Here is a 22,252-nt window from a genome sequence, read left to right as displayed (position 1 = left end):
ACCCAGCTACATGTTGTTGTCCTCTAAATACACAATCCCAGCTACATGTTGTTGTCCTCTAAATACACAAACCCAGCTACATGTTGTTGTCCTCTAATTCTCCTTAACCAATCCATTCAGTTTTTCAGTATCAATACAGAATGTGTTATAATGACTTTAATAATAGAATAATAATATGTCTAACAGCACACTTACAGTAGGCCTACACTACAGTGTGTGTGTGTGTGTGTGTGTGTGTGTGTGTGTGTGTGTGTGTGTGTGTGTGTGTGTGTGTGTGTGCGTGCATGCTTGTGTTGGTGTGTGTGCGAGTGTCTGCGTGCCTCTGTGTGAGTGTGTGTTCATGCTTTGGTGTGTGCCTCTGTATGAGTGTGTGTTCATGCTTTGGTGTGTGCCTCTGTGTGAGTGTGTATTTATGCGTGCCTGCATATGCGTGCTTCCGTGTGTGTGTGTGTTTGTGTGTGCTGGCAGGCTAGAGCGTCATTGTGCAGCAGCTAAACCACAGGCCCTCCTTCCCCCAAATCTTTCCCCCTAACCCTCCACAACAAAGAGCAATTAAGGGCTGCTGCCTTGCCAGCTGAGGAGCCGACCGCCAGCCACACTTCCACAAACAGGCAGATCTGTTTAAACCCAGAGGAGAGAAGCTATAAAGCAGAACCTATACCCGAGAGAAGAGGAGAGGAGAGGATGAGAGAAGGAGAGAGGAGAGGAGAGAGGGTAGGAGGAGAGGAGAGAGGAGAGGATGAGATAAGCTATAAAGCAGAACCTATACCCGAGAGAAGAGGAGAGAGAGGAGAGGAGATTGTAGGAAGAGTGGACGAGAAAGAGAAGAGGGAAGGAAGAGTGGACGAGGAAGAGGAGAGGAAAGGAGGACAGGCCTCCGTCCACTGATTCAAACCAGTAGGCTCCCAACTTCCCCCAACACCCACTAACTCTCTCACTCACTCCCCACGGTCTAAATACTCAATACACATTAGAGTTAGACGTTAAGGAAATAGTTATTAACTGGATTTGAAGCAGTTGGCCAGAATAAGCTAATAAGCTGAACAGGTCAGTATGAAAAACTATGAAAAATCTTACTACCGGCAATGGAAATAACATGCTCAAACTACAGGCGTGTCATTTTGTCTGTAGAGGCCTTTTCCCATTGAAGTGAGATAGCGTACGACTTTGAGATTGACTACATTGCAGTACGACTGAACAGCAGTGGAGGCTCCTCAGAAGAGGAAAGGGAGGACCGTCCTCCTCAGTGAATTCCATAAAAAATAATTATAGTGAAACATTAAAAAATGTTGTCCTTTTTAGATAAAACTATATTAAATATATTCACATGCAACCAAATAATTGATTAAAACACTATATTGCAATGAAGGTCTACAGTAGCCTATACAGCACTCTGTAGGGTAGCATCATTGTTTAGCTGGAGGACAGCTAGTGTCTGTCCTCCTGTGGCTGCATTGACTTCAATACAAAACCTAGGAGGCTCGTGGTTCTCACCCCCTTCCATAGACTTACACAGTAATTATGACTACTTCCAGAGTACGTCCTCCAATCTATCAAAGCTCTTGCAGCATGAACTGACATGTTGTCTACCCAATCAAAGGATCAGATAATGAATCTAGTACTGAAAGCATAAGCTACTGCTAGATAGCACTGCAGTGCATAAAATGTGTTGAGTAGTTGACTCAAAATAGAGAGAAAGACAATAGTTGAACAGTTTTGAACAGATTCATTTCTTTCAAATTTAAGGAGAAGCAAGAACGAGAGAGAGAGAGAGAAAGATATTTGGTTGTATTTTTTTTTTAAACGTTCACTTTCACTTAGCTAGCTGAATGCAACTAGCTAGTTTAACCTACTCAAACACCTGGCTCAAACAGGGAGGCATGTTATGTTAGCTAGCTGGCTATCCAACACTGGAACTCTTCCAAGTCAAGAAAAGCTCTTGGTTTTATTAATTTATTGCCACCGGGGCCTGCTGGTGTAACTACTAAATTGCTTGCTGACTGGACACTGTACTGCATGATTGTAGCAGGTTTACTAACACATTAGTTATAGTATGTTGACCATGAGGTGACAACGATGTAGGTTGTATGAAGCGGTTAGCGGTTATGATATGAAGGTTTGGCTTGGAAAGTTTTTTTCACCTGGTCACAGAAAGCTGATGTGTTGTTCACTGAAGTCCACAAGCGAAGAGAAAAGATTAGAGGAAGAGAGCGTGTAGATAGTTGCGAGAAGGAATTATATATACGAGTAAAGTGATCATACTGTTTTTATGTGGCTGCTATGAAAGTGAACTGTGTGATCAGGGGGTGTCTTCATTCCGCTGATTCTGTTGAAAAACGTTTCTTAAACAGAACTAAACGGGGATAAACATACTTGAATTTGTCCAAAAAGAAACTCTCATTTGCAACTGTTGGACTTATGATTACACCCTAGATCAGCTAGATGCAGGAAAGAGTGTGCAAGGTGGTATTGAATGTGTCGATGTCGGTCACCTTGATTTCAACAAAATGATCTCGACCTGTGCACCTGCATTGTAAACTTTCATTCATAGGCAACAGCAACCTCATGATGTGTGAATGGAAGGTGAATGACAGTCATCCATTGTGTCGTAATAGAAATAAGTCCATGCTCGTTAAAATAAATATCATCCTCCCTCGTTTGCCCACTCTTCCTCGTTACACAGAATCAAGATGAGTGATTCTACAACCTTGCCTTGCTCCAACGGATCCTCTCAAACACATTGCTTGGTGAACCCATTGAGTATCTCAGGTACACTGGACAAAAATATAAACTCAACATGCAATCATTTCAAAGATTCTACTGAGTTACAGTTCATATGAGGAAATCAGTCAACTGAAAGACATTTAAATGGATTTCACATAGGCATCTGTTGGTCACATGTACTTTAAAGAAAAGGTAGGGGCGTGGAACAGAGAACCAGTCCGTATCTGGTGTGACTACCATTTGCCTCATGCAGCGTGACATCTCCTATGCATAGAGTTGATCAGGCTGTTGATTGTGACCTGTGGAACGTTGTTCCATCTTTTTAATGGCTGTGTGAAGTTGCTGGATATTGGCGGGAACTGGAGCACACTGTCGTACGGGTCGATCCAGAGCATCCCAAACAAGCTAAAGGGGTGACATGTCTGGTGAGTATGCAGGCCACATTTTCAGCTTCCAGGAATTGTGTACAGATCCTTGCGACATGGGGCCGTGCATTATCATGCTGAAACATCCGGTGATGACGGAGGATAAATGGCAAGACAATGAGCCTCAGGATCTCATCATAGTATCTCTGTGCATTCAAATTGCCATCGATAAAATGCAATTGTGTTTGTTGTCCGTAACTTACCCCTGCCCATACCATAACCCCACCACCACCATGGGACACTCTGTTCACAACGTTGACATCAAGCAACCTGGGATTCATCCGTGAAGAACACACTTCTGCCAGTGGCCATCAAAGGTGAGCATTTGCCCACTGAAGTCAGTTGAAATGCCAAACGGCAGCGGACACACAGATGAGTTTTCCTGAGATGGTTTCTGACAGTTTGTGTATAAATTCTTTGGTTGTGCAAACCCACACTTTCATCAGCTGTCTGGGTGGCTGGTCTCAGATGAACCTGCAGGTGAAGAAGCTGGATGTGGAGGTCCTTGGTTGGCGTGGTTACACGTGGTCTGCGGTTGTGCTGCCGGTTGGACGTACTGCCAAATTTTCTAAAACGACAATGGTAGAGAAATTACCATGAGATTCTCTGGCAACAGCTCTGGTGGACATTCCTGCAGTCAGCATGCCAATTGCACGCTCCACAAAACTTGAGACATCTGTAGCATTGTGTTGTGTGACAAAACGGCACATTTTAGAATGACCTTTTTTTTGCCACGCCCCCAGCACAAGGTGCACCTATGTAATATTCATGTTGTTTAATCATCTTCTTGATATGCCACACCTGTCAGATGGATGGATTATCTTGGCAAAAGAGAAATGCTCACTAACAGAGATGTAAACAAACATTTTAGAGAAACAATATTTTTTTGTGCATGTGGCAGATTTCTGGGATCTTTTATTTCAGCTCATGGGAACATGGGTCCAAAACTTGACATGTTGCGTTGATATTTTTGTTCAGTATAGTAGTAGTTTGGTGATCTCCAGCGAGCCAGCCTTACCCTATAGCGCCTTTAGGGGGCAGTAGCAGCAGCAAGGCCAGGCCAGGTTGCTCTAGCGTGGGCCGCATCATCTCGTCTCGTGGTGTCTCTGGTCAGGCAGCCTGGAGCCCTTGGGTGCTGGCAAGGGGTGCGGCTGGCCGGGAGGGGCCCCCTCAAAAGCCATCTACGAAGGACCACACCCACAGGCCCATTACGGCGAAGGGCTGTTCTGGGCTTTCCTTCCCGAGAAGAACCGACGACGGCCATTTTTAGAGAGACCACATGCTGTGGCTTTAGGTTTAGACAAATGAGGGAAGGGATGTTTTTCTTCTTTATTTTCAGATGAGTCGTAGTCTTAGTTTCTACACAGCACGTCGTTGGGAGAATTTCTCTATTTCCTTTATAATCCTACTCAGTAAAGTTTTTCAACATTATGAAACGAAAAGAGAGAGAAAAAAACCTAATGTTTTAAATAAAAAAATAGATTTCCCCGTAGTTTCAGTATCTCCACATAATTGTTTTAATTGAGTCGTTTACAGGTTGTTGATAAGGACACCCATGTAATTACAGTTTTGTCTTCTTTTGTGGTTTTTAGTTTAAAAAAAAAACAGAGAGATTAAATAAAAAAATAAAAAAATAAGAACCCAAGATATTGTAATGTTTGTATTTTTGTCATTGAAACACGTGAAGTTTTGTTGAACTTTTACACTCGCTCTAGCATCTCTCTATTTTCCAACAGGGCAGTAGCAGGGTGTGGGTGAAGGAGAGAGACGCTGGGTGGTCTAAAGGAGAGAAAACGTTCCTCTGCTTCCACACATATGGTGCGGCCTGCCCTTTTTGTTTTGTTTTGAGGGGTTTAAGTCATAAACTTCTCTTTAGGTACGATATGCTTATTTTACCTACCTATAATGTTATTCTATTTTTGAATTCTGTTCCTAGCTCTCTCTTTCTGTCTCCGTCTCTCTTTTCTGTCTCCGTCCCTCTTTTTGTCTCCGTCTCTCTTTCTGTGTCCGTCTCCGTCTCCGTCTCTGTCTCTGTCTCTGTCTCTGTCTCCATCTCTGTCTCTGTCTCTGTCAATTCAATTTCAATATAAGGGCTTTATTGGTATGGGAAACATATGTTTACATTGCCAAAGCAAGTGAAATAGATAATAAACAAAAGTGAAATAAACAATCAAAAATGAACAGTAAACATTACACTCACAAAGGTTTCAAAGGAATAAAGACATTTCAAATGTCATATTATGGCTATGTACAGTGTTGTAACGATGAACAAATAGTTGAAGTACAAAAAGGAAAAATAAATAAACATAAATATGGGTTGTATTTACAATGGTGTTTGTTCTTCACTGGTTGACCTTAACTTCTTCTTCTCTCTTTCTCTCTCTCTCTCTCTCTCTCTCTCTCTCTCTCCCCTCTCTCTCCCCCCACTCTCTCTGTCTCTCTCTCTCTCTCTCTCCCCACTCTCTTTCCCCTCTCTCTCTCTCTCTCTCTCTCTCTCTCTCTCTCTCTCTCTCTCTCTCTCGCTCTCCCCTCTCCCCTCTCTCTCCCCCCACTCTCTCTCTCTCTCTCCCCCCCTCTCTCTCTCTCTCTCTCCCCACTCTCTCTCCCCTCTCCCCTCTCTCTCACCCCACTCTCTCTCTCTCTATCGCTCTCTCTGTATCGCTCTCTCTCTATCGCTCTCTCTCTCTCTCTCCCCACTCTCCCCCCCCCTCTCTCTCTCTCTCTCTCTCCCCCCCTCTCTCTCTCTCTCCTCACTCTCTCTCCCCTCTCCCCTCTCTCTCCCCCCACTCTCTCTCTCTCTCTCTCTCTCTCGCTCTCTCTCTCTCTCCCCTCTCTCTCCCCCACTCTCTCTCTCTCCCCACTCTCTCTCCCCTCTCCCCTCTCTCTCACCCCACTCTCTCTCTCTCTCTATCGCTCTCTCTGTATCGCTCTCTCTCTATCGCTCTCTCTCTCTCCCCACTCTCTCTCCCCGCTCTCTCTCTCTCTCTCTCTCTCTCTCTCTCCCCCACTCTCTCTCTCTCTCTCTCCCCACTCTCTCTCCCCTCTCCCCTCTCTCTCCCCACTCTCTCTCTCTCTCTCTCTCTCTCTCTCTCTCTTCTCTCCCTCTCTCTCCCCCACTCTCTCTCTCTCTCTCTTTCTCCCCTCTCCCCCCTCTCTCCCCCCACTCTCTCTCTCTCTCTTTCTCCCCTCTCCCCTCTCTCTCCCCCCACTCTCTCTCTCTCTCTTTCTCCCCTCTCCCCTCTCTCTCCCCCCACTCTCTCTCTCTCTCTCTCTCTCTTTTTCTCTTTCTCCTGCAGTTTTGACTTTATGAAATATACAATTTGGGTGTTGAGTTTTTAGTGCAATGGTTTTGGTTTTCCACATTTGTTTGATTTCGTTCCTTGCTCCTTTTCTTCATCATTCTATTCTCCTTTTCTGTTCTCCATGTTCTCATAGATCCTTACTTTTCTACAATCCTTCTAAGTTTAATTAACCACTAGCCTTGACAGTGTTGAACCTCTGTAAGGTCTCCTAAGCCTGCTCTAACTCTGTCTCTCGTCTCTTCTGATCACTATCTATAGGAAGTGGAGCCACATCAATCGTCCTCCACAGACCAAACACAAGTCATGGATCCTTCAGTCCCTCCCCTTTCACAGTCAGTCTCTTAAACATGAGTACATCTGATACTGTTGGTCACCCTTTAGTAAATGGAGATGAACGGCACACTCCTGGCCTGGCTGAAGATATTATCCCTGCTGAGGCAATATGTCTCCCATAAATAAATGATACAGTCCCCATCCCAAACCACATCGTTACAGACCCAACATCAGATTAAAGCTTTGAACGATCCTCTGTTTCAGCGGAGGAAACATGGAGACATCACCCTGTGAGGCAGAGACCACAGAACTGGTCTTTATGAAGACAATTTTTACAGAAACGACTATAGTTATAAATGGACACTTATGTATCAGACTAGGACACGATTGTTTTCTTGTATCAAGCTTTGAGGGCAGCCAGGCTCAAGTAAGACTTGAACCATTGTTTTGCTCTTATATAAGTTCTACAGTATACTGTAAGCGTTTTGACAGAAGAAACATGTATTCACATCATACATGCAGTTTAATAGAGTACACAGAACTATATCTCTGTAGAGAGGCCTGGCACTAGAAGTAGTTCGTATTCACATCATACATGCAGTTTAATAGAGTACACAGAACTATATCTCTGTAGAGAGGCCTGGCACTAGAAGTAGTTCGTATTCACATCATACATGCAGTTTAATAGAGTACACAGAACTATATCTCTGTAGAGAGGCCTGGCACTAGAAGTCGTTCGGCATCGATAGAGAAATCCCTACATTTCACTGAATCATTGAATGTTAAAACTATTTCGTGCTCTGGAGTTTTTGGACGCCATGGCAACAGCAAACTACAATAGATTTAAATCTCTCGACTCATTCTCCGAAATGTCTTATTTTTTATAATCAGAACGGTCTATCAGATTTAAAAAATACTTTTATAATACTATTACTTTACACTGGAATATTAATTCAAACACACACACACACACACACACACACACACACACACACACACACACGCACACATGCACACATATAGGAAGTTGTTTCCAGGACAAGGACCAACCAATGAGGAGAGGGGCTGCCTGCTACCACACATGGAACAGATCATGTTGTATGCAGTAAGATCTCTGACCAATACCAAATAAAATAACCAAAAAAGAAAACCCCAATTTAGTCTGAAACCTCCCCTCCCGTTTGGCAGCCCTCCAGTCGGGGGTAATGAGCTCCAAAGCCAAACCTCAGCAGCTGTGGGTCTGGGGGCATCCAGCACCCGGTACTACCACTACCCATCCTGGGGGAAGGTGGGCTGGGCTACCCCACCCCACCACACCACCCCATTGGGCTACTCAGCCTCCTCTCATATAGGCCCATGAAGACTCCATTAAAACAGTCAACATGAAAGATCAAGTGGTAGCTAATTGTTCAGAAGGATTCAAGTCATAATGACACAGATCACATGAAAGACACGGCGCAAGGCACGCACACACACACACACACACACACACACACACACACACACACACACACACCCCACCACCCAGACTCCCGTCTTTCTTTTTATTGTGGTGTCCCCAATTTTTTATTTTTTTATTTTTTTTGCACGTGTCTCCCCCTTTTCCTCCTCTGTCGTTGTGGGTTTTTTTCTTGGAAGTTTTATAACGAGGTGTTTCATCAGTGCTTGATGTCACAGACGCTCTCTCTCAAAAAAAAAAGATTTCTTGGTGCTGTTAATGTCCCTAAAACTTAACACGGCAGTTACATAGGCAGGTACAGTGTAATAACAGTGTAGGTACACATTGTTACTTTACAACTAAACATTGATTCAGGGATTTGATGGTTGCCCCCCCCCCCAGCAGTAAAGCTCTATAGCAGAGTAGATAGAGCCTTTGGTCCTGTCCTCTTTCTGACTGTCCCCAGTACCCAGACCCAGACAGACAGATTATAGACTACCCTTCAGCGTGTGTATAGAAAGAAGGAGGCTGTGTTAGAAGGTGACGTAATGAAGTATATCAGTGTTTGTAAAAAAACATATTTTTTGTTGTATGTAATAGTCTATATAATAGCCTCCACTACATTCAGCATGTCTCCGTTGTCTGATTGCGTCGCCTGTAAAGGAATGAACTAGACTTGTTTGATGACCAGTAACCATGCCTCTGGTTCGTCCTAAAGCCTATAGTTATATCCCAGTGGACCAATAGTATTGAGTGGTACTGACCCATACACCACATTCTCTACACCCACTTGGTTACATTTCTAGTGGGGGTGGTGGGGATCACTTTTAAGACTTTCTGTCTATGGAGATGACTGATGATCACCAACGTGCCTGTTGACTGATCACATTGTGCCACTGGTTGACATGCAGTCTGGTGGTTACATTGTTACATTAGAGGAAACCACCGACATGCTGTAGACTAGATACAGACAAACTCAGCATTTAATTGCAAGCAATGATTCATATTCATTGGGTCAAAGCTATATTGTTCAGCTGCACACAAATCTACGATCAAGGAGTGTAAGTAACTATAGCTTAATATCAATCATTTTTAATATGAATACCACTGCCTATTGTTATGTAACATAATTAATGTTTCAGTATTCCTTGCCATATCTTAAATATTCCCTCTCTCTCATCCCTCTTCCTCTCTCTCTCTCTCTCTCTCTCTCTCTCTCTCTCCCTCCATCTCTGTCTCATTCTCTCTCGTTTTCCGTTGACATGCCTCTGATCCGTTGACCACACAGAGTAGGAAAATAACCCAGTCATATTGCCTGCAAGGCAAAAACTCCTTCTGTCCCTGACCCTGGTTCTGTATCACCACATTTCCATCACCAGGCAAGTAAAACACATCTAATAATTTCAATTTTCCCTCTCCATTGCAGTATTATAAACATTGTTAATTTTCTGAGGGCTACAGACCCAGGGAGGAATGTGAAGTTAAATGCATTACCCAGAGAGAGAGAGAGAGTGATCTTCCATTGATTTCCCTTCTGATTCACTAAGTACAGTTGGCAGCTGTTCCTAATGCCATAATGACATCTAGTTCATCTAATTCAACCAATGCAAAAAAACAGTTAAAGCCATTTGGTGTATGCAGCATGGAAGATGTAGAAGCAAGACCATGTATTTGCAGACAGACATGCTGGCATGTGATTAGTTAGTTTCAGAATCGGGATAGATTCCCTGAATGGAATATTGTCATATCCCTATTCTGCCCCTTTGCATTGTAAACATACATACATATTTGGGGCGGCAGGGTAGCCTAGTGGTTAGAGCGTTGGACTAGTAACCGGAAGGTTGCAAGTTCAAACCCCCGAGCTGACAAGGTACAAATCTGTCGTTCTGCCCCCTGAACAGGCAGTTAACCCACTGTTCCTAGAAAATAAGAATTTGTTCTTAACTGACTTACCTAGTTAAATAAAGGTAAAATAAAAAATACATAAAATTATACATACATTATGCCTGGCGAAAACCAAACACACATTCCACATTCCATGGTGGGGGTAGTGTGATGGTTTGGGGTCCAGCATGGTGGTGGCATTAGGATGGTTTGGGGTCAGCAGTGGGATGGTTTGGGGATGCTTTGCTGCCTCAGGACCTGGACGACTTGCCTTAATAGTAAGGAACCATGAATTCTGCTCTGTATCAGAGAATTCTACAGGAGTCAGGCCTGAAGCTGAAGTGCAGCTGGGTCATGCAGCAAGACAATGACCCAAAACACACAATCAAGTCTACATAAAAATGTCTAAAAAGCAACAAATGTGTTATTTTGGAATGGCCTAGTCAAAGTCAATTGAGATGTTGTGGCAGTACTTGAAACAAGCAATTCATGCTTGAAAACTCACAAATGTCGCTGAGTTAAAGCATTTCTGTATGGAAGAGTGGGCCAAAATTCCTCCACAGCGATCTGAGAGACTGATCAACAACTACAGGAAGCGTTTGGTTGGTGTCATTGCAGTTAAAGGTGGCAAAACCAGTTATTGACTATGAGTGGGAGAGTAATTGTATTTATCATATAGGGACATTTAGTGTTGCATAATTTTGTTTATGAAATAAACAAAATAAGTATGTAATTGTTGTGTTATTTGTTCTCTCAGGTTTCCTGTATCTAATATTAGGTTTTGGTTGAAGATCTGATAACATTCAGTATCAAAAATATGCAAAAGTAGAGAAACAGCAGAAAGGGGGCAAATACTTTATCATAACACTGTAAATACATACAAGAGGCTTATGACAAATAAGACTAGATCTATCTTCCACTGTCAAATAAGACTAGATCTATCTTCCACTGTCAAATAAGACTAGATCTATCTTCCACTGTCAAATAAGACTAGATCTATCTTCCACTGTCAAATAAGACTAGATCTATCTTCCACTGTCAAATAAGACTAGATCTATCTTCCACTGTCAAATAAGACTAGATCTATCTTCCACTGTCAAATAAGACTATATCTATCTTCCACTGTCAAATAAGACTAGATCTATCTTCCACTGTCAAATAAGACTATATCTATCTTCCACTGTCAAATAAGACTAGATCTATCTTCCACTGTCAAATAAGACTAGATCTATCTTCCACTGTCAAATAAGACTAGTTCTAACTTCCACTGTCAAATAAGACTAAATCTATCTTCACTGTCAAATAAGACTAGATCTATCTTCACTGTCAAATAAGACTAGATCTATCTTCCACTGTCAAATAAGACTAGATCTATCTTCCACTGTCAAATAAGACTAGATCTATCTTCCACTGTCAAATAAGACTAGATCTATCTTCACTGTCAAATAAGACTAGATCTATCTTCCACTGTCAAAGAAAACTAGATCTAACTTCCACTGTCAAATTAGCGATAAGAAGAAGCTTTATGTTGCTCTGAATCTGTGAGCAACTTCAATCTTGACAATTTCTTGTTGATGGTTTTATGGTTACCAATAAATGTTAAATTCAATCAGATATTTTCAGTGGAAATCCAACTCTTTATTGCTGTATCCCGACCTCTCCCCTCCTTATTGCCTACCTTAACACCCACAGATTTGACCCTACCCCTAAAACTCAAACCCCACATTCAAAAATAGAAAATAAAACTGAACCAGCTTTCTGGAGAGGCTGTTAAATGCTTAACACAGTCTCTAATTATAGCAGACTGACTGACTGACTGACTGGCTGGCTGGCTGACTGGCTGACTAGCTGACTGACTAGCAGACTGACTGACTGACTGGCTGGCTGGCTGACTGACTAGCTGACTGGCTGACTGACTGACTGACTGACTGGCAGACTGGCTGACTGACTGGTGTTTGAAGGGAACTGTAAATGGGAACACACCAGAGATTTTAGATTACTCAAAACTCCTATAAAAGTGCAGAAAGCAGACCGTTGAGTCCACTTAGCAACACTTCCACTTGTTACTTGTATAGATGCTGTAACTTACCCTCTCATTTCACTTTAATGTAAAACAGCCAGTATTAATGATCAGAGAAAAGAAAAGGAAACCAAGTTAAATGAGAAACACTGCTTTACAGGCCATGTTATGTTAATGAGAGGAGAGGAAAACTCCCCAGAGCGTCAGGAGTTTTGTTTGCCACGTATGATGGATATATGTGGGGCATTAGAATGTTATTTACACGTTTTTTTTTAAATAATATTTGTGCGCTACTTCTATGTGTGTGTATATGTGGAGTGCGTGTGTGTGTGTGTGTGTGCGTGCATGCGTGCTTGTGTGTGTGTGCATGCGTGTGTGTGTGTTCATATCCACTGCCTCTGGTTGCTGTAAGAAAATAAAGAGTTTAAGGTCAGTTGGAGAGCAGACTGCTAAATATAGTGGTGTGTTCATGTGAGGGCCAGACTCTCCTGAAGACAAGCTGTCCTCTGACCATGCCTTGTAATTGAGGAAGAAAATAAGGACTCAAATTATATGTTTATTTTTTGACAACAATTTTAATCTTCTGTTCTCTCGTTTTGAGAAAAGAAACGCCCACAAGGACGCTGGAAACTAAGACCAGGGTTTCGGTTAGTAGGAGACTACTGAAACTAAGACCAGGGTTTAGGTTAGTAGGAGACTACTGAAACTAAGACCAGGGTTTAGGTTAGTAGGAGACTACTGAAACTAAGACCAGGGTTTAGGTTAGTAGGAGACTACTGAAACTAAGACCAGGGTTTAGGTTAGTAGGAGACTACTGAAACTAAGACCAGGGTTTAGGTTAGTAGGAGACTACTGAAACTAAGACCAGGGTTTAGGTTGGTAGGACACTACTGAAACTAAGACTAGCCTACTGTTTATTTCTCCAGTAAATACAGACTAATCAATGCGGCTAATATAACCTTCAGTACAAGCACAGGGGTATTTACAGTACATTAAACACAGAGTATACCTGTCTTATCTCCATTGAAATCATGTCAGATTCAGCATGATAGCGAAGATGGAGGGTGGGGGGGGGGGGGGGGGTATTAACTTCATCAAGTCCTTTATTGTCATCTGTTATGTTGAATCACAGCTATGCAGATATGTAACATGTTGTTTTACCGTGGCCTGTCTGTGTTGTTGTTTAACTCGTTCAGTGTCCAGGCCCTCTCTTTGCTCTTGGGTGTACTACTACTGTAGGTCAATAACAGTTATTCTCATAGACACGTCCCAGGCTCAGACTATTCTCTGCGGGAGAATTGTGAACTGTTATATGGTGTCAGGTTTTCACCCCGCTTTCTCATTTAAGTGATGCATGTTTATTCTTATAATCGTATTGATCCATTTTTTTAAATGTTTATATACCAAAGCTGATCATTTGGCAAAGTGGTCATCTTGAAAAAACAAATGCTACTGCATTTACCAAACACACTTATTTAATAAGATAGTGATTAAAGACCTGTTAAATAATAGCGCACGGTTGCGATTTGCAGCAACACAAAGGGGGCTCTGAGGGATGGAGCGAGCACACAACCCGTGAGACTAAAGACGTTGCTGGTGGCTAAAATAGACGCATTTTAAATGAACGCACTCGCTCGTCAGAATTGCACTGGTAATTAGCCTACGTTTCAAATTACAAACATTTCAAATTACAATCTGAAAATCTTAACAAACCATCTCAATCTCCCCTCTTTCTAGCCTAAACATAGTTGCGTCGCTATCGTTATTTGTAGGCCTTATATACCGTAAAAAAAAATGTAATTCAAGTATGAATATCAATCGAAGTTAATAAAAGTGGGTCATGCCAGGTGGTACAAATTACGCTCTATAAAATATAGGAGTTTCAAGAAAGCCAGTGGTTTTGTTTGAGGTAGGCCCTACAGTATGACAGCATTTTGCGCAATGAATGATCAAATAAAATCACTGAGAAATAGAGTCGCTTAAAACAGATCTGAAGAGGGATTTAAATACAGCTGTGTCGGGAGTAAAGTAGGCTAAATATTTCCAAATGTAAGTCGAGCTATTTGAATCATCGGTGCTTTTCTTACAAGAGGAAACAAACTAGCTTCGTTGTAAAAGTTGCGGTCAGAATTCATTTGATTTGACGTGATAATCATTTCTTTAATTTGTTTTATTTCTTCGTCATTTCGAACAGTTTGAATCCTTTCAAACCATTACAACTAATGCCTACAAAAGACATTTAACTGCACTTCAGAATATTGAAAACAGAGACAGACGGTTAAAAACCAAACAATAAAATCTGTGTTCTAACCGCAGGCCCTGCCAGTTTAATTTATTGATTTATTCGTGGCCAGCATGTTACTGTGTGCGACAGTGTCACGACAATAATAACCTATCGAAAGGCAAGCAGCTTTACATCATTATCTGACTATTATAACAGCGTTATTTTAATGGAGAATTTGCCTATATCTAATCGTATTATTAATTTTAAGAGGTACAGTAGGGAAGTAGTGGGAGTAAGGGAGACCATAACGCACGCGATCGCCAAAAGAAAAGGGATCCTTCTCGTTACATCATTATCGCCAAAGATCGTCAACATTAGGCCTAATATTAGCAGGTGGGCTATATTATATGTAGGCTGTATTATATTATATGTAGGCTATATTATATTATGTGTAGGCTATATTATATTATGTGTAGGCTATATTATACCTAAAGGCCTATAATGATGCTGATGCTGGAAGAACAAGAAATAGTGAACCTGACTGAGTAGCCGACTGAGCAAACTGGGAGCTTTGACGCCAATAGAGTGTAAATTACCTGACAATTATTGAATACTTAATTCATTCATAATAGCCACTCAACCACCCATTTCCCAAAGATGAATCTGGATTTGTCAATGTGCATTTGGGGAGGTGGGATGGTTTCTACTCCCATGCCCTCCATCCCCTTTCATTCCCTCTCTCCTTTATTGGCTTTCAACGAATCTTCAAAGAGCGCGGGACCCTATAATTAAGGGGCGGGATCTCTGCCTCTCCAAATACGTCTGTGCGCTCATGCCGGAGTTCTCTCAAACTGTCCCGGGACTGCGAGCAGAGAAGAGAACCGACTTAACTATCTACTCTTGGGATTTTGTTTCCCAGGGATGGCCGCATCTATTCTGGAGGTATGGAATATACTTGTTTGTGTTTTTAAGTTAACTTTAAGTTGTTTTACAGTTACGCGCCATTTGTATTTTCCAGCAGAATTAGGCTACTGTTTTGTCTGAGGTTACTATGGGCACGCGCGTAGACTCTGACTCTGAAGGATCAGAGTTACTGTTCAATGTTCAAACGGAGAAAGAACGGTTGCACTGTTGACATTTGACAATATGCTTTCATAAAACACGATTTGATTGCGGTAAAATATGTAGTCTAAAATATGATATTTGTCTCTCCATCTGTCAGAAACGATGTGCGTAACTGAACATTTGGACTAAAAGTATACCATAGCCTATGTCATTTATATTGGGTTTTATCCAAAACATAAAAACAAAGGGTATGTACTTTAACGCATATTAATGGCATGTATTCTATAGTCAGCCTCAGTCCAAGACCAATATGCCACGCTAGCCGACATATCCAATTATAAAGTTACCTTTACGCCCGTTGGTTATCATAACAAACATATGAGTTGATATAAGAAATAAATGGGACTTCGAATGAGTGAATAACAGGTTAACATCAAATATAATTCATATAGAAAAGTGTGGTCTGACCTACTGATTGGTAGACAGACTGGATGAAATGGTATATGCCTGACAAATCAGTCCACAGCCAAATCAACACGAAACGCAATCTCTCGCCAAACCTCTCCCAATAAGAAGATGTTGGTACAGTAGACTTGGGTTCCACTGCAATTACATAATCATTACATTTCCGCGGGTCATCAACACTATATCGCGGAGGACATACAAGTTAAAACGCAAGGGGGGGGGGGGGGGGTATTGAACAAAAAACGCATTACAGCCGCAGTTAACTCTTTATCTCTGTGATTGAGTGCAATTAACCTGGAAACAGGAGCCACAGCAACAGGATACGCTAAATCCACCGCAGGCGCTTCGCAGGCAGACGGAGGAAATCCACCCCTCAACTCAACCCCGGTGTGTTGCCTCCGGGTGCTAGCTGGTGATTAGGGACTTTGTTACTGCTTTAAGGACGAGACTAGAGGCCTTAAATGGTCTTGCGTGGAATAACTTGTATCAGTTGACAGTGTTGTGTAATTTTTGGGAAAACGTACTTTCAGCAATAGAATAAATCTCTGTCCATATACACGAGTAGACATAGATCTAATACGCATTGGCTAGGTCCACCACATGCTGAAATATCAGCCTACTGTATGTGCACTATACAACTTTGGCTGGCTCTTGTCCTGAGATGCGCGTGTAAATTGGATATTGGAGCAAATCTCCTGTTGATTTGATCTGCGCGTTTGTCCCATTTAAACACGCTGATCTCAAATTATAGGATTAAGGCCATGTAGCCTAATGCAAGACCTGCTCAATACGAGCTCTTCAAAGGTAGTTGCATTGTTGTTCGAATAATCTTAATCTGGTGATTGACACATCTTTATAAAATGTTAAGACAGGACAATGAGGAGAGAGTCAGTTTGTGGAAAATTGTTGAAAGGGTATAAATAAATCAAACCGTTTCAAATGTCATGGTGACCATTCAGGACTAACATGTTTGGCAAGATTTCAACTGACAACAATACTGTTGCTGGGAACAATTTAGTTGACATAAACAGTGTTTTTAAATGTACATTATTCAGATAGAGTTTTGTCACATTTAATTCCTATTTTCCCTTTTTATTGAATTATTCTGTCTGTTTTCCGAAACAAGCAGGCATATATTTTCATCAACACAAATGTAATTTGAAATGAACTGAAACCAAAGTAAATCTCCTCTGTTCTGTGACCAATGTATAGGGGAAAGCAACAGCCTACCATACTGTTGTGATTAGACACTGACAGAAGCAGCAGCAGCCATTTCCTCTGTCTGATCTCTCTTGTCTCCTCTCCCTTCTAGGAGGAAGCTCGCTATGGTTCCAGTCCTCTTGCTATGCTAACCGCTACCTGCAACAAGTTTGGCAGCACCAGCCCGGTGAGGGACTCAGCCACCCCGGGCAAGGCCGGCCCCGGCAGCACCGCTACAGTCAAGAAGCAGTACACCATGAGCTCAGAGCTCCAGGGACAGAGGAACAGCAGAGGAGGAGGAGAGAGCATGGAGAACTCCTACACTGGTTCCTTCAGCTCAGCGGGGGGGTTACTCACACCCACTGGCAGCCCTCCTCCATCCTCTGGGGGGTATACGTCCGAGTACAACCCCTTCTCCCACTCCTTCCAGACCTCCATGTCCCAGGGCCAGGACCAGTCCCTGCTGGTGTCCAAGGCCCACGCCACGGCCGACTGCCTGACCAGCGTCTACACCTCCCTGGACATGACTCACCCCTACGGCTCCTGGTACAAGGCAGGCATCCACCCCGGCATCACCGCCGCCCCCTCCAACACCACGTCCTCCTGGTGGGACGTCCACCCAAATACCAACTGGCTGAGTGCCGCCCAGCCCCAGTCCGACGGCCTCCAGGGCTCCCTCCAACCCGTCCCTCCCCAAGCCTCCCTCAGCCCCCAGCTGCCCAGCTACACCTCTGACTTCACCTCTCTGAACCCAGCTCAGTACCCCTCGGTGGGCCTGGGGTCCACATCACACCTCCTCCAGTCCTCCCAGCACATGCTGCCTCAGGACATGTACAAGCCCAAGCCGGTGTCTGGCGGGGGGCTGATGGAGAATCAGATGGGCCTGAAGCCTGCGGGTGGATCACGGGGTTACGGTGGGGGAACCACCACTGGCCGGTCCAACTGTGACTGTCCCAACTGCCAGGAGCTGGAGCGGCTTGGAGCCTCGGCTGCATCCCTGAGGAAGAAGCCCGTTCATAGCTGCCACATCCCGGGCTGTGGGAAGGTCTATGGTAAAGCCTCGCATCTCAAGGCCCACCTCCGCTGGCACACTGGGGAGAGACCTTTCGTCTGCAACTGGCTGTTCTGTGGGAAACGTTTCACACGTTCCGACGAGCTGGAGAGGCATGTCCGCACGCACACCCGGGAGAAGAAGTTCACCTGCCTGCTGTGTAACAAGAGATTCACCCGCAGCGACCACCTCAGCAAGCACCAGAAGACCCACGCAGAGTCTGCCCTGCAGCAGGCCAAGACCGGGGAGGGAGAGGCCCAGGACCCCAGGAACAACGAGGAGACGGCAGACCCCAATAACCTCAACACGGCCGTGCAGAATAACAACGTCCCTAGTGAGACGACTACCAACGGAGAGGAGAAGACTGGCTCAGCCAACGGGGTAGAGACCAGCAGTGGACTGCTGGAGATTTAACTTCAGCGTATGTGTTGTGGTCTTATAGAGATGTTTTGTTCAGTTAGTGTGGCACCGTTGTGGTGCAAAGTTTACTATATATCTAAAAACAAACAGCATTATTTAGTATTTGTACATGCTGCCCACGCGTTTTGGCATTAATTGTCAAAGGATGCATTTGACATAGTTTGTAATGACTTTCAAGATAACTGGCCAGGCTGGTCAGGAAATACCCATTCTGTGGACTTCACACACACACACACACACACACAATTTCTTAATTTTCAGTAAAACAAACCACTAAATTCAATCTGTAAGATCAGAGGGGGAAAAAACAAGAAGAAAATGTGTGTATGTAGTATGAGGGACGTAGTGGATCATTGCTTTGCTATGGTACATTATTGTCTCAGTAAGAACCAGTCTCTGATATCGGGTACGTCTTGTTTTGGGATTTGAGTCTGTGCGCTTCCTATCATGTCTTATTTAATTTTAGATTTACACAAATAATCTAATTTATGTTTTTAAATTATAAGCATTAAAGATTATCGTGCATTTTTCAGGCAGTGCATTGTTGGATAATAATGGCAAGATAAAGCCATTGATAATTTAGTAAATTAAGATTATAATTTTCTTCTTTTATTTATTGATTATAACCACGGTGATGTTGTCGGTGCTATCGTGTTGGAAGATGTATTTATAGATCTTGAAATGAATTGTTTCTGCTAACTATTTTCTACATAACTATTCTATTGTGAAGTCTGCACACCTGCCACGTTGACAGTGATGAAGGCGTTCTTCCTTTAGGTACTTTATTGCTGTAATGTCAGGTGTGTTATTTTTCTGCCCTTTTTCTAATTTGTTGCTAAACTTTTTTTTCCAACTGTAATGAAAATGACACTTACAACAATAATATTAATTAAGACACACCGATTAAATTAAGGTAGAAATCAGATGGTATATGTTCACGTCTTCAAAGAAAGTCCAAAGTTTATCACAGCAATGCATGATGGATATTTAGGATAATAAACTCCTGATATTTTGTGATTGAACTTCATGAAGAATATTAGTTGGAACTTTTGCAGGATGTGGAATGAGCTAAATAAGGAAACCGTAATTCAGCATGAGCTTGGTATAGGAGTATGTCTTCAGTGTCGTGACATGAAATGGTGCTTCAGTAAAAAAAAAAAAAAGCTATTGACTTTGTTCATTGGTGTTATTTTTATTTTTCCAAACCTATAAGTCTCATCTCCCCACTTGATTCCATAAAGGTTTATCTTGCAGAGGTAGCAAGCGATCCCAAAAGTCTAAAGGAAAAATACTACATAGACTTGACACGTTCAACTCTTCTCTTTCCTCCTTCATCTCTCCCTGCCTCTCTTCCTCCTTCATCTCTCCCTGCCTCTCTTCCTCCTTCATCTCTCCCTCCCTCTCTTCCTCCTTCACCTCTCCCTACCTCCATTCCTCCTTCATCTCTCCATCCCTCTCTTCCTCCTTCACCTCTCCCTGCCTCTCTTCCTCCTTCATCTCTCCCTACCTCCATTCCTCCTTCATCTCTCCATCCCTCTCTTCCTCCTTCACCTCTCCCTGCCTCTCTTCCTCCTTCATCTCTCCCTACCTCCATTCCTCCTTCATCTCTCCCTCCCTCTCTTCCTCCTTCACCTCTCCCTGCCTCTCTTCCTCCTTCATCTCTCCCTCCCTCTCTTCCTCCTTCATCTCTCCCTCCCTCTCTTCTTCCTTCATCTCTCCATCCCTCTCTTCCTCTTTCATCTCTCCATCCCTCTCTTCCTCCATCTCTCCATCCCTCTCTTCCTCTTTCATCTCTCCATCCCTCTCTTTCTCCTTCATCTCTCCATCCCTCTCTTCCTCTTTCATCTCTCCATCCCTCTCTTCCTCCATCTCTCCATCCCTCTCTTCCTCTTTCATCTCTCCATCCCTCTCTTTCTCCTTCATCTCTCCATCCCTCTCTTCCTCTTTCATCTCTCCATCCCTCTCTTCCTCCTTCATCTCTCCATCCCTCTCTTCCTCTTTCATCTCTCCATCCCTCTCTTCCTCTTTCATCTCTCCATCCCTATCTTCCTCATCCCTCTCTTCCTCTTTCATCTCTCCATCCCTCTCTTCCTCCATCTCTCCATCCCTCTCTTCCTCTTTCATCTCTCCATCCCTCTCTTCCTCCTCCATCTCTCCATCCCTCTCTTCCTCTTTCATCTCTCCATCCCTCTCTTCCTCCATCTCTCCATCCCTCTCTTCCTCTTTCATCTCTCCATCCCTCTCTTCCTCCATCTCTCCATCCCTCTCTTCCTCTTTCATCTCTCCATCCCTCTCTTCCTCCTTCATCTCTCCATCCCTCTCTTCCTCCATCTCTCCATCCCTCTCTTCCTCTTTCATCTCTCCATCCCTCTCTCTCTCTTGTCATATTCTTACTGTATTCCGTCCAACTTGCTCTTCTTGTCTCCCTCTTAACCAAAATACCTTCATTATCTTCTTGCCTCCCTCTTAACCAAAATACCTTCATTATCTTCTTGCCTCCCTCTTAACCAAAATAACTTCATTATCTTCTTGCTTCCCTCTTAACCAAAATACCTTCATTATCTTCTTGTCTCCCTCTTAACCAAAATACCTTCATTATCTTCTTGCCTCCCTCTTAACCAAAATACCTTCATTATCTTCTTGCCTCCCTCTTAACCAAAATAACTTCATTATCTTCTTGCTTCCCTCTTAACCAAAATACCTTCATTATCTTCTTGTCTCCCTCTTAACCAAAATACCTTCATTATCTTCTTGCCTCCCTCTTAACCAAAATACCTTCATTATCTTCTTGCCTCCCTCTTAACCAAAATACCTTCATTATCTTCTTGCCTCCCTCTTAACCAAAATACCTTCATTATCTTCTTGTCTCCCTCTTAACCAAAACACCTTCATTATCTCCTTGCCTCCCTCTTAACCAAAATACCTTCATTATCTTCTTGCCTCCCTCTTAACCATCATTATCTTCTTGCCTCCCTCTTAACCAAAATACCTTCATTATCTTCTTGCCTCCCTCTTAACCAAAATACCTTCATTATCTTCTTGTCTCCCTCTTAACCAAAATACCTTCATTATCTTCTTGCCTCCCTCTTAACCAAAATACCTTCATTATCTTCTTGCCTCCCTCTTAACCAAAATACCTTCATTATCTTCTTGTCTCCCTCTTAACCAAAATACCTTCATTATCTTGTTGCCTCCCTCTTAACCAAAATACCTTCATTATCTTCTTGTCTCACTCTTAACCAAAATACCTTCATTATCTTCTTGCCTCCCTCTTAACCAAAATACTTTCATTATCTTCTTGTCTCCCTCTTAACCAAAATACCTTCATTATCTTCTTGCCTCCCTCTTAACCAAAATACCTTCATTATCTTCTTGCCTCCCTCTTAACCAAAATACCTTCATTATCTTCTTGCCTCCCTCTTAACCATCATTATCTTCTTGCCTCCCTCTTAACCAAAATACCTTCATTATCTTCTTGCCTCCCTCTTAACCAAAATACCTTCATTATCTTCTTGTCTCCCTCTTAACCAAAATACCTTCATTATCTTCTTGCCTCCCTCTTAACCATCATTATCTTCTTGCCTCCCTCTTAACCAAAATACCTTCATTATCTTCTTGTCTCCCTCTTAACCAAAATACCTTCATTATCTTCTTGTCTCCCTCTTAACCAAAACACCTTCATTATCTCCTTGCCTCCCTCTTAACCAAAATACCTTCATTATCTTCTTGCCTCCCTCTTAACCAAAATACCTTCATTATCT

The 22,252-nt window shown here is 42.8% G+C and overlaps 1 protein-coding gene across 1 annotated transcript; it reads left to right on the top strand.

The window, feature by feature from the left end:
* Positions 1-15,136: 15,136 nt before the first annotated feature.
* On the top strand, positions 15,137-19,658 carry LOC139369937 (Sp7 transcription factor). Its single transcript, XM_071109221.1, has 2 exons — positions 15,137-15,232; positions 17,133-19,658. The coding sequence occupies exons 1-2, from the start codon at positions 15,212-15,214 to the stop codon at positions 18,483-18,485; spliced, it is 1,374 nt and encodes a 457-aa protein (XP_070965322.1). The 5' UTR covers positions 15,137-15,211; the 3' UTR covers positions 18,486-19,658.
* The last annotated feature ends 2,594 nt before the right edge of the window (positions 19,659-22,252 follow it).

Source organism: Oncorhynchus clarkii, chromosome 17 (assembly GCF_045791955.1).
Source record: "Oncorhynchus clarkii lewisi isolate Uvic-CL-2024 chromosome 17, UVic_Ocla_1.0, whole genome shotgun sequence".
Taxonomy (NCBI): domain Eukaryota; kingdom Metazoa; phylum Chordata; class Actinopteri; order Salmoniformes; family Salmonidae; genus Oncorhynchus; species Oncorhynchus clarkii.
Note: the sequence above shows the minus strand (reverse complement) of the source record. Positions and strands in the feature narration are given on the sequence as shown.